Source organism: Schistocerca cancellata, chromosome 7, assembly GCF_023864275.1.
Source record: "Schistocerca cancellata isolate TAMUIC-IGC-003103 chromosome 7, iqSchCanc2.1, whole genome shotgun sequence".
Taxonomy (NCBI): Eukaryota; Metazoa; Arthropoda; class Insecta; order Orthoptera; family Acrididae; genus Schistocerca; species Schistocerca cancellata.
Window position 1 is genome coordinate 224852835 of NC_064632.1, and position 13346 is coordinate 224866180.

The window sequence follows — 13346 nt, forward strand, 5'->3', positions numbered from 1 at the left end:
CAGAAGAAATTCTGCAAAGATTTCGAATGGCAGAATGCAATACTATCTCAACTCCTATTGGACGTGAGGACAATAATCAAAACGAAGAAGTTTCGTTTGTTGTCTCATGTACCTTTCAACAGTAACTCGTCCAGACATCACTTTTGCAGTCAATAAAGCTGCTCGAGCTATGGAGAAACCAACCACTGAAGACTGGAATAGAGTAAAGCGCATTTTCCGGTATTTGAAAGAGACCTTAAATTTTGGAATTGTATATAATAAAAAAGAAGAATTAAAGATTTACGCTGATGCAGATTTCGCAGGTGATAACCGGACAAGGCGCTCAACAACTGGAATTCTTGCAAAGTACTCAGGTGGTGCAGTGTCATGGACAAGTCAGTTGCAGAAAGTAGTGGCCACATCCACAACCGAGGCGGAAATAATTGCAGCTAGTGAAGGAGCAAAAGAGTTAGTTTGGTTACGTCGTCTGCTATCAGAATTAGTGGAAATGTCGGGGCAGCCTCCAGTTCTTTACATTGACAATGCTAGCGCATTGAAGTTGGCAAAAAATCCAGAATATCATCGATGTTCTAAACATAGGTCCGACATTTCTATGTTCGTGAAAGATATCCGAACGGTGATATTTTCTTGGAACACATTGATGGACACAACCAGCTGGCAGATATTTTGACGAAACCTCTTGAACGAGTTTGATTTCATTTTCTATGTTCAGAAATTGGCATGCAAGAGACAAAGCAATAATTTCATGATTTTTTCTTTTGGAGGAAGTGTTAAAAGAAAAGAAAAAATTCCTTGACGTCTATATTTATGTGCTGCTCCATGACTCTGCTGTCAATATCTTTATTCTTGGCTTGTGTGTAACTTCTGTTTTTTTCTTACAGTATATGTGTTGTTTTTCCGTATCCAGGGTGTAACTACACAGCCATCTGAAAACTGATTTATATTTGTAAGTGACAATGCACTGATGATTGTGTGGCCACAGTATATGCTGCTAACACTAATATTGCACACTTGTCACACATTACAGGGCCCGAATACTGGTCCTAGAGGATGTACGTTTCCCAGTGTTATGAGTGTACTGTCCTCATTGCGGGCCTGCGGGAAAACTGCTGACTTGTAAGAGAATGATTTTCTGCTTGATCCACAGCACGCCGTGTCTTTCATGAACATGAGAAAAGACATGAATGGTACCAAATTACCATCCTGCGCACCTTTGTGGGGAGCTCACAGTAAGCTTGATTTACATGGTTTACGGCTTGTGGAATCAAGCTGAGGAATCCATTCCAATTGACTCACAGGCTTCCATGCCTTTTGTAAACATGAGAAAATGATGCTAATTTAATGTCTTGTGCACATTGATAGGGAGCTCATGGTAAGCCGTGCGGTTATGCATAAGTTTAATGAACCCAACAGAGACACAATAGAAACTTTAGTCATCAATAATATGTCATCTGCAGCTTGCAGAATCAGACCAAGACATCCACTGTCTTGATATGGTGGCTCAGTTCTCACTGCTTTATCTTTTCCATGCCCATGTGCTCCACACCATTGCCAAGATTTTGCGTAGTGGTAAAGGTTCGTACTTCTGGATGCTGATCACTGCCCGCTTTGAGCTGGCTGTGAACTGTCATTCATATATTGCGTTTTTGCATGAGTTTAATGAACCCAACAGAGATGCACAATAGAAAATTTAGTCATCCATAATATATTCCCTTTCTCTATTTAAAACAGTCTGTCAATGCTGGGGTAACTCTTTGATGCCACAACTGTAGAAATCACTTGGTTTTGAGGGGAAAGAACTTGTCAAGCCACATTCAGAGGGTATTTTCAGCCAGAGAGGAAGTTCCTTGAACGTTGTTCGATAGAGACACAAAAAGGTGAAACTCTGAGGGTGCGACATCAGGTGAATGAGGTGGCTCTGGAATGACTTCCCAATCCAATTCATGTCTATCATTTTTGTCAGTATATCAGAATGCAAGTGGGAGTTACTGTGGAGTAACATCACTTCACACAGCCTTCTTGCTCATTGTTTTAGGATTGCATTTGCAAGATGTCTCAGTTGTTGACAATAATGTCAGCAGTTATGGTTACATCTCAGGGAAGCAATTCATAGCTCACCACATCGTCACTGTTCCAACAGACACAAAATCATTATCTTATATGGATATGCGCAGGTCTTTGTGCACAGAGCTGCTTCTTTGTTTGGACTCAGACCAGCTAGAGAAAATGTGTTATAAGAGTTAATGAAATGTTTGGGGGAATATTGTAGTCAATTTAAATGGGAGAAAAGACATTGTGTTGATGTTACTCCAGTGTAAGATTGAGTAAAAGGAACTAGAAGATCCAGACTCTTTCGCGTCAACAACTGTTAGCCAACTATGCTGCCCACGTCCGTTGTTCGCCCCGTCACCCTAACTATCATCTCCTTTTCACTACTGCGGCAGTCTATATCCCACACCGGCGGCCGCGATCGGGCCATACCATTGGGATCCGTGTTTGGTCGCTCCTTAATGGACTCGAGTGTTTGCCTCTTCCATCTGCTTTCCAGGTCCGCCCACATACACCACCGTGGTGTATTCGTCGGCCGCAGCTTCGGCTGGAACTTTCCCGATGGCCAAAAGATTCAGTTCCTCCTGCAGTCTTGCGCTGCCAGTTCCTTGCTCTCCTAGGCGCATACCATGCCTCGGAGGTTATCTATACCGATGGCTCGATGGTTGATGGCCGTGTGGGGTACGCTTATGCTCATGCGGACTATGTCGACCAGCGCTCCTTACCGGAAGGCTGCAGTGTTTACATCGCAGAACTGACAGCCATTTTTCGTGCCCTTGAGCATATTCGTACCCGCACTGGAGAGTCCTTTGTCATTTGCAGTGACTCGCTCAGTAGTCTGCAGGCTCTTGACCAGTGCTACCCATGCCATCCCATTGTTGGTGCCATCCAGGGGTCCATTCACGCTCTTGAACAGCGTGGTCGTTCGGTGGTGTTCATATGGACCCCGGGACACGTTGGGATAGCGGGAAACGAACACGCCGACAAGTTAGCTAAAGAAGCCACCCGCAAACTGCCATTGGAGATTGGCCTCCCGGCAACTGATCTCCGATCGGTGTTACGCCGTTGGGTCTTTGGGATGTGGGCAGACGAATGACGCACTCTGTCTGTACCCAACAAGCTGAACAAGCTGCGGCGTGTAAAGGAGACCACGACCGTGTGGGTTTCCTCCATGCGGGCCTCTCGCAGGGATTCTGTTATTCTCTGTAGGCTCCGCATTGGTCACTCTTATCTGACGCATGGTCATCTGCTGCGTCGAGAGGACCCCCCTCATTGTCGCTGTGGTGCAACCATGACGGTGGCCCATCTGTTGTTGGAATGTCCTCTTTTAACTGCTCTCAGGCGTGCTTTTAATCTCCAGGGTGATTTATCGTCTCTCTTAGGTGACAATGTCTCTATGGCAGATCGTGTTTTAAGTTTTATTCGAGCAAGTGGCTTTTATAGGTCCCTCTAATTTTATTGCGTCACCCTCTTTTGTGCTGTATCTTTTACTTTGTTTTGTGTTGTAATTCGACTCCACCCTAATCTTTTAGGCTGGAGGTTTTAACGTGTTGCAGAGTGGCTGGCTCATCCTATTATTTTCGTGATCAGCCAGCCACGATCCTCTGCCGTACAGTTTTAATTCTTTCTGCCTTTCTTCTCTTTGTTGTTTTTATTGCTGTGCTCCGTTTTCCATGTTTCTTTCTTATTGACCTTTGGGATTTTCTCCCCTGGAATTTTTATCTTGTGCTTCGAATGACTAATGGATGGTTTCACTGTGCTCTGTGTGTTTATGAAACAAGGGACCAATGACCTCTGCAGTTTGGTCCCTTTAATTCTCAAACCAACCAACCAACCAACCATGTTAATTTGAAAGTGCCTCACCCATATTCATAGCTGAACAGCCTTCCTGAAATGTGTCACCATTCGGGAAAAGGACCACCCACAAGCTCTGCAACAACCTGAGCCCCTGGGTTCACTGTCATCAGTTGTCCTCCGTATAGTTCTGATTTGGCCCCATCTGATTTTCAGTTGTTTCCAAAACCAAAAGAACTTTTTCGAAAACTTCATTTTGACAGTGATGAAACACTGCAAGCAGAGGTGAGATTGTGACTCCATAAACAAAAGTCATATATTCCACACTGATGGTATCAACAGATTGCTTATTGGCAGAAATGTGTATGTTGGCAGGGTGACAATGTTGAAAAATAAATATGTAGACATGAAGAATAAAGATGTGGAACATTAACATATGTTTTATTTAAAAGGTTTTTATAATCTCCACATAAAAAATTCAGAGCCATTTCATTTCAGCATGCCCTCATACCATTTGCAGTAAATTACTGTAAGTACTTAATCCTAAAAACTTTCCAAACCCATCTGTTCATGTAAAAAGATAAGATTCCTCTCACTGTGGATTGAAATGTGAAGATGTTGCTGATGACTCGCTATTGTTGCTATTAGATGACATTGCTGTTAAAAGTGGCCCTCCCTTATTTCACAGTTGGCACTTCTGCCATGTTGTTGTGACTACATGGTGTGTGCACATTTCCCTCACTCCCCACAATGCAGCACCTGTTCTGCTTGTCAACAAGAGCCTGAGTAGGCACAAGAGCTCATGCTCTAAATCACCGAGTTTCTGAAAATCATGGAGTTGTAAAGCTTTGTAGTAGAAGATGTGTTGCTTGGTTGCCTTTCACTCTCCTCCAATAGTTCAGTTCTGAATTTGTAATGTACAGCTGGGATGTATAGTGTGAAAATAATCTATGTACAATTCATGTTTATACTTTATTTCTCCATAGTAAATGTCCTGAAGTTCTATAACTCATTTGAAACCATAGAATGTTAATTCATCCCCAAAATGAATAGCTATTTATTATTAATTTTTTTATTTGTTCACTCATGTTAAAATTCTTCATTTCATGTCATTTATGCTTCATGGCAGAGGTATTCAAAGATTGCTAGTTATCCCAAAGATTATGTTTTTTCATGAAAACATTGGTTAGTTTTCACCTCAGCAATAGTGCAAAAACAGTTAACAGTTTTATTGGCTGCAGTTTACAGTAGTAATATTAGGGCTATATCTGAAGACTGGTTTACAATAAAGCCTTCAAAATCAGTGGAAACATCCACAGCATGCTGTGATTTTGATACATTCACCTTAGCTGTGTCCAGTAGTTTTAATGCTTGATAGTACATATTCTGAGGCATCAGTTCTTGACTAAAGCTTGTTCTCTGAATAAGGATAGCTCTCTCTTCATAGCATAAGAGTCTTTATTCTTGGTTCTGTTTGATTTTACCCTTGTTTGTTCTAAGGGACTCAGATTAAGCTTCTTGAGTTTCTTGTCTTTTGTTAATGCATATCTTAGTATCTAAAAGGAGATTTAAAATTAGATGAATTTATAATATAAAAAGGGAGCAGATTCTCTGCAGAATTGGTAAGGGAAGGAATGTCTGGAAAACACTGACAAGAAAAAGAACAGAACTGTAGGACTTGTGCTAAGACATCAAGGAATAACTTTCATGGTACTAGAGTTAACTGTAAAGAAGACAGGGACTACAGGAGAAGACAGACATTGGAAGATGTTGGATTTGCTACTTTAAGAGGAAAAAACTGGCGCGTTAGAAGATTAGTGACAGGCCAAAAACAAGTCACAAGGCTGATGCCCCCACCCCCACTGCTGAAGAAAAACATCTTGACTCACTCCATATTCCTGAAGATTCTCCTTCTTGACAGGATATGTGGAAAATAATGGGTAAATGAACAAATGAATGAATTGCATTATATATTTAAGACTATAAAAAGTCTGGTTCAAGTCACTCACTAATATTTCATGTTGTAGATATCTGTACAACCTGCTTCCTTATGATACTGAAAAATTGTGGATATGGTATGAACATTGGAAGGAATAAAGTTAACAATTTATGGTATACTTGAAACAGTCAGCCATAGTCAAGTATGTAAACACTATTGAACTTGTAAGTAAGTTATTGGACACTATCTTTCCCCAGACGTAACTGACTAAAATGCACTCAAGTAAATTCCTAAACATGTACAGCTATATAGTCTTGGTGCTAGATCCCTGTCACACTACAGTGTCAGTCAAGTAGCTGTGTGTGTGAGTTTTTATTAAACTTTTATCTCTGATGAAAGACATTGTCCAAAAGCTTAGCTATGAGTTCAATCTTGAATATGTACTTACAACAACTTGACATCTCAACTATGCAGTGAGTGGTTACCTGTATTCTTTCTATTTTCAGCTTTCATGGTAAATATATGTCTCTGGAGATCTTGCACAGATGTGTAGGAGCAGTGCCTTTTTGTTATTGCCTTCTTTATACTAACTGACAACTACATCAAATGCAATGATGAGTTCTCTCTTTATACTCCACCCACAATTCTGTTGTGGTCATCTGTTCGAAGACTGGTTTGATGCACCTCTCCATGCTAGTCTGTCCTGTACAACCTTTTTCATCTCTTTCTATTATATATGTGGTGTCTCCAGTGCAGATGTGCACCAAGCTTGAACTCTTATGGGAATCGGCAAGATCTGTGAATAGCAGCACTGCATTAGTGGTATGTGGTGTAAGTTGAGAATTTGGGTCTGACAGGAGGTGTGCTAGGGTAGTCTGTTTGATTGTGGTGATGGCTGTGTCTGGATGTCGTAGTGGTCAGCAGTCTGCCTAGTAAGCAAGAGACCCGGGTTTGAATCCTGGTCTGGCACAAATTTTTAACTAGCCCATTGATATAAATCAGTGCCTACGGGCAGCTAATGTCTTTAATTCCTTTGTGTCTTTTTTAATCCCTGTCTAACTTCTTCAATGTACATTTGTTTTAATCTGTACAGATTGATTAACAAAGGGGTAGAGTAGAACTCTATCCCATTTTCTTCTGAACTACTGCCTTCCTCTCCCTTTACTGTCTTTTGACTCTTATAACTGCAGCCAGGTTCCTGTACAAGTTGCAAATAACCTCCACTTCATGTATTTTAACCCTGATATCGTCTGAACTTCAGAGAGTATATTCCAGCCACTATTGTAAAACACCTTTACTACATCTCCTTGCGCCGCCAATTTCTTGCTCTCCTCGACGCATCCCGCGACTCTGAGGCTATCTATACAGATGGCTCGATGGTTGATGGCCGTGTGGGGTACGCTTACGCTCATGCGGACTATGTAGACCAGCGCTCCTTGCCGGACGGCTGCAGTGTTTACACCGCAGAGCTAACAGCCATTTTTCGTGCCCTTGAGCGCATTCGTACCAGCACTGGAGAGTCTTTTGTCATTTGCAGTGACTCTCTCAGTAGTCTGCAGGCTCTTGACCAGTGCTACCCACGCCATCCCATTGTCGTTGCCATCCAGGAGTCTGTTCATGCTCTTGAACAGCGTGGACGTTCAGTGGTGTTCATATGGACCCCGGGACATGTTGGGATAGCGGGAAACGAACACGCCGACAAGTTAGCTAAAGAAGCCACCCGCAAACTGCCGTTGGAGATCAGCCTCCCGGCCACTGATCTTCGATCGGTGTTACGCCGTCGGGTCTTTGGGATGTGGGCAGACGAATGGCGCACTCTGTCTGTACTCAACAAGCTGCGGTGTGTAAAGGAGACCATGACTGTGTGGGGTTCCTCCATGCGGGCCTCTCGCAGGGTTTCTGTTATTCTCTGTAGGTTCCGCATTGGTCACTCTTATCTGACGCATGGTCATCTGCTGTGTCGAGAGGACCCCCATCATTGTCGCTGTGGTGCAACCATGACGGTGGCCCATCTGTTGTTGGAATGTCCTCTTTTAACCGCTATCAGGCGTGCATTTAATCTCCAGGGTGATTTATCATCTCTTTTAGGTGACAATGTCTCTCTGGCAGATCGTGTTTTAAGTTTTATTCGCGCAAGCGGCTTTTATAGGTCCATTTAATTTTATTACATCACCCTCTTTTGTGCTGTATCTTTTACTTTGTTTTGTGTTGTAATTCGACTCCACCCTAATCTTTTAGGCTGGAGGTTTTAATGTGTTGCAGAGTGGCTGGCTCATCCTATTATTTTCGTGATCAGCCAGCCACAATCCTCTGCTGTGCAGTTTTAATTCCTTCTGCCTTTGTTCTCTATGTTGGTTTTGTTGCTGTGCTCCATTTTCCGTGTTGTCTTACTATTGACCATGGGGCTTTTCTTCCCCCGGAATTTTTATTTTAGTGCTTCGCCTGACTGTGTGTTTTTATGAAGCAAGGGACCGATGACCTTTGCAGTTTGGTCCCTTTAATCTTTAAACCAACCAACCGACCAACCATCTCCAAATGCTGTTTTGCTTTCATTCAATCAGATGTAGGGTTACTATTGCCTCTCATTTTCTACTTTGCTTGTCATTAGAGGTGGAATACCATCTACAAGTGGACAGTCAGGGTGAAAGAAGTTGACAGATGCTTGGTTTAAGAAACCATCTGAGCATTTGATGGAAGTGATTTAAGGAAACGATGGAAAACACAACTCATAATTGCTCGACATGGGTTTCAATGCTACTTCTCCCATTTTCATTACCACTGTGTCAAGTCACACAGTGACCGTCCAAGACATTTCCCAAATGATGTGATTTCAGGCAAGGCATTTGCCCATGTGCCTCATCAGGACAGCTGACAAAGCGAATTGTTTAATACAGAAATAAATTTAAGAAATGTATATAGACTGTCTGGAGAGAACACAGATTGGCTGGATGAAAAGTGAGAGCTGCTTGGTGCATCAGGAGTACACCCTGTCCTGTCCATTTGTGGAAGAGTTTTACTTTGCATTGGCTAGGGGCCACAAGTATGGTGTTAAGGAACATGTGTGTAACAGCAGACTAAAAAAAATAAAAATTTAAAAAAAAATGTTGCATCTACTATGGAATAAAATCCAATATCATGCAGGTATTCAATTTGGCAAGAAATCGAGTGTCTATTCATTCTGGAAATCTGACAAAGTCAGATAAGGGGGAATATTCTCTGAAAGAAAAAAGCTGTTAATTCTTCCATCCCAATGTCCTTCAGTTGCATGGTCAGCTAAATCCATACTCTGCAAAAACACTGTGAAGTACACGCAAAGTGTACTTCCCACATATTAGCTTTCCTTCCTTAGGTATTTGCATTCAGAGTATAGGAAGAATGACTGTTTAAATGTCTCTGTGCCCACTGTCATTAGTGTAATCTTGTATTCATGAGGTCTACAGGGGTGATTTGTGCAGGCTGCAGTATGTTCTTGAAACTCAGTAAGAAGCATTCATGAGATGGTTGACGTCTATCTCCAGTATCTGCAAATTCAGGTTTTCCCACATTTCTGTGACGATTTCTCATGAGTGAAATGAATGTGTGACCATTAGTGCTACCATTCTGTACATAAATTCAATTTCCCGTGATAGTCCTATTTGGATTGGCTCCCACAAACTTGAGCAATATTCTGAGATGGAATGCATGAGTGCTTTGAAATAATCTCCTTTGTTGACTCATTGTATTTTCACACTATTCCACCAATAAAAAAAGTCTGCCACATGCTTTACCTTTGATTGAACCTCTCTGATAATTCCATTTCACATCCCCACAAATTGATAATCCAGGTGTTTGTGTGAGTTGTCTGATTAAAAGTGTAATTAATTGATATTGTAGTCATAAGATACTATGTGTTTGAATTTTGTAAAGTGCACATTTCACATTTCTGAGTATATAAAGTAAATTTTTATACTACTTTGAAATCTTATCATGTTGTGACTTCATAACTGTACAAATGTGAAAAAGAATTAACATCCTTCCTAATTGATACCCAAAAACAGACAGTAAACAAATTTTTGACCACAATGCTGCAAACTCAGTTTCTTTAACAGTTTTGCTTTAATGTATTAATTATGATTTACGATAGTGATTGAAGCAGAATAAATGAATTTAAAAAAAGTTAATTCATTTCTTCTGCTTCAATCATTATTGTAGATAAAGAAGAAAAAAATTAATTCATTTCTTCTGCTTCAATCATTATCGTAGATAAAGAAGAAACTTGAACGTCTCAGGGAAAAATGTAATTATAAGATCTATAATTATGATTTGTTTCAGCACATGAAGAGAGATGGGAATTAATTCCTGGAGGCGATGGAAAAGTGCATTTGGTTGACCTGAATCGCGACACTGAACATCTTGCTGTAAGTGACAGTGATGTGTCTTTCCGCCTTTACACACAGTAAGTAGGCATACACCTACAAACAAATGACTGCAAATATTGCACTTGGTGCCATTACTTATCGGAATAGTTACATGTTTTTGTTTCATCACAAGAAATTGTATACTGGTCATTTTGATGTCCTGAAAAGCTATATTCAGTATATAAATAAAAGTGAAGATAGATGATCATTCATCGGTTACTGGCTGTAGCATGAAAAAACATAACTGGAGAATTTTATTAGATTTTAAGGTGCTACATTTTTTTCAGTTTTAAGTACACACACTCAAACACACGTCCACAAACATCCAAATACCATGGTCACAAGTGTGTGCCTGTCATCATTTTTATTTTTAGTTTTCATATAATGAAAATGAATTCACATTATCATAATACATTTCCAGAAAAAAAAATTTAGTACACCCCTTTAGAGGATTCCAATTCATTCAAGATTTATTGTTGCAACAGTGCATATGGAATACGTGAAATGATTACATTTATAGATCAGAAGTACAAGTGGTTCTGAGTGTGTGGTGTAGCCTCTACAGGCAGCAATGCAGGAACTGATCTGGCATCCAGTCTATCAGACAGATGTTGAATATTATCCTGGGACACATTATACGATGCCTGCTTGACCTGTTCATATAGTTCTGTAAGAGTTGTTGGCTGACAAGTCACACGAGTCACTTCTCGTGCCATCATATCCCACACACGCTCGACTGGAGAAGTCCAGAGATTGTGCTGGTCAGGGCAGTTGCTGAACATTTTGGAGAGCATGTGGAGTTTCCCCATTGGTGTTTGGGTGAACATTATTCTATTGGAACAAGAATGGCAAAATAATGAGTTATAACAACATTCTGCATGTACAGAGTACTGGTAAACACCCCTTCAGAAATATCAAAGGTGACGAAGAGTTGTTCTTATCTCACCCCAGACCATAACGTCTGGGGTGGGGCCAGTGTGTTTTGGATGAATGCACTCGATGACACATCCCTCACCAGATCTACATTGCACGTGGAAATGACCATGACTTGCATTCAGGCAGGATCTGTTTTCATCACTGAAGACCCTGGCATGCCATTCCATCTTCCAAGTGATTCTCTGATGGCACCGCCCAAGCCGTTCATTTTGATGCTGTGGCATGAGTGTAAGATGGGCTAGAGGTGTGCATGCCCATAGCCCCACTGCTAATAACCAGTTCGTGGCAATTGTGCTATGGTGTTACTATCTGCCAATGCTGCCCTTACAAAATGACAATCCTGGCAGGAATCTGCGTTGCATGGACATCCAAAACCTCACCTATGGTGTGAAAATGTTCACATGACCAATTATACCAGGATCATCACTCGCAAGGCCACAATTTGACTTCCTTCAAACTCACTCATTTGGCTATAAGAAGCACGATTGCATCTCCTTGGTATGATTCATGCTTGCTTTGCATGTTTGCACCTCATTGAGCCTTCTGGCTGTGAGCATTCCCTACTAAAGTGTAGACACAGATGGAGATCTGATAGCTATGACGCTGCATAGCAGCCTTGATAGGCTGCATCCATTTCTCATGACCAAACCACTTTAATCTCAATGCAGTAAGCCTTTACTACATGTCACTTCAATGTGCAGGCCTCCTAATGTGGTCACTTCTGGTATTCTCTCTCCTTGTCTTTTGTCGAGCAGATCTAAGGAATAATGTTTCACAAGCTAGCAGTTGCTTTATGTGTCTTTTGGTTATGATAGAACTCTCCAAACTATAGGACTTGATGAGTGTTCTTCTTGTTGAAGTTGCATGTGATGTTGTTGTATTCTTCGGTCTGAAGAATGGTTTGACACAGTTCTTCACTGTAGTCTGTCTTTTGTAAACTTCTTCATCTCTGAATAAGCACTGTAACCTATGGTCATTTGAATATGTTTACTACAGCACCACATTCTAAGGCTTCTATTCTCTTCATGGTATTTCACGATATAATTTAGATCTGACACTAGAAACCAGTGGTCACTGTCCAGACATTCATGTGGAGTGACTTTTGTGTCTCTTACTTTTTCTCCCACAAGTTTATCTATTAATATATAGTCAATAGTTGTACTGTTTCATCTGAAATACATCTGTTGATCTCTGACCGGCTTTAAAAGTGCATATTCCTTACTGAAATGTTATTGTTTTTGCAAAAATGTAGGACATGTTCTCCATTAATATTCCTTGTTCCATAGCCAAGTCCATCACCTCCTCATAACCAGATCTGCTGTTCGAACTTATGCATTCGTATCTGTATTATCATAGTGTTTTCTCATTGAACCTGCTCTTTTAGCTTTTTTTATAAAATTCTTGTTTCTGTTCAACACTGCACTTTCTTTGAGGAGGATACACTTGAAATATTGTGAAACTAGTGTTCGCCATGCTTGTTCTCATTTTGATTATTCTACCACTAATAAAAGTAACTTTAGAGAAAAAAGCCTTATTCCTTACAAATACCAACCCACTCCATTTTGTGCCTCCTTTAGTTGGCCATACCTGTAAAGACTGTAATCACCTCTCAACGATTCTGAACTAGTGCCTTTTCATTTTGTTTCACTGATTCTTCCTCTTCTTCATTATATTCAATATTTCCTCTGCCTTTCCTCTCATGCTTATCACATTAAGAGATCCCATTCTCCATTTGTAACTGTTTTTACATCCAGACTGAGTGTTGTGTCTTCTATTAATATTTCTTCTTACACTCCCTGGATTTGTGTTACCTTCCAGAGGGTGATAACTCATTCCCAGCCCACAAGAAGTTGAGTTCTTTTCTCATTTTCATCTCCATGGATGGCTCTTAGCCATGAAACAGTAGTTCCTTCCTGCATTAACTCCCGAAATCAACTCTAGCGAATTGTAGGGTACCTCACTGACAATTTTTTGCAACTTGAGGTCACAGATTTGATCAACATTATTTCTTGGCTCTTCACTGTTATTTATTTCTACATAATAAGTAGCTGGAATATCTTAACTGTTCAGATAAGTCTCTTGTTTTCTATCTACAACAGTAAACTCAAATTTAACTGCTATTATCATTCACTCAAAAATTTAAAAGTTTATTACATAAATATGAGAAAATTAAAGATCACATGGTTTGTCTGAAGAGGTGCTATGCATGTCAGTAGACCAACATAATTTGG

The 13346-nt window shown here is 40.6% G+C and overlaps 1 protein-coding gene across 2 annotated transcripts in view; it reads left to right on the forward strand.

The window, feature by feature from the left end:
- The window catches only part of LOC126092173 (lipase member H-like), a 57182-nt gene that overhangs the window by 15173 nt on the left and 28663 nt on the right, over positions 1–13346 (forward strand). Inside the window, exons 1-2 of one of the 2 annotated variants that reach the window (XM_049907649.1) lie at positions 5345–5783; positions 10094–10217. In XM_049907649.1, coding sequence (XP_049763606.1) covers positions 5768–5783; positions 10094–10217 — 140 coding nt within the window. In that variant the 5' untranslated portion in view covers positions 5345–5767. Of the gene's footprint in view, positions 1–5344; positions 5784–10093; positions 10218–13346 lie in introns of those variants that run through there. The other variant, XM_049907648.1, reaches the window with a different exon arrangement.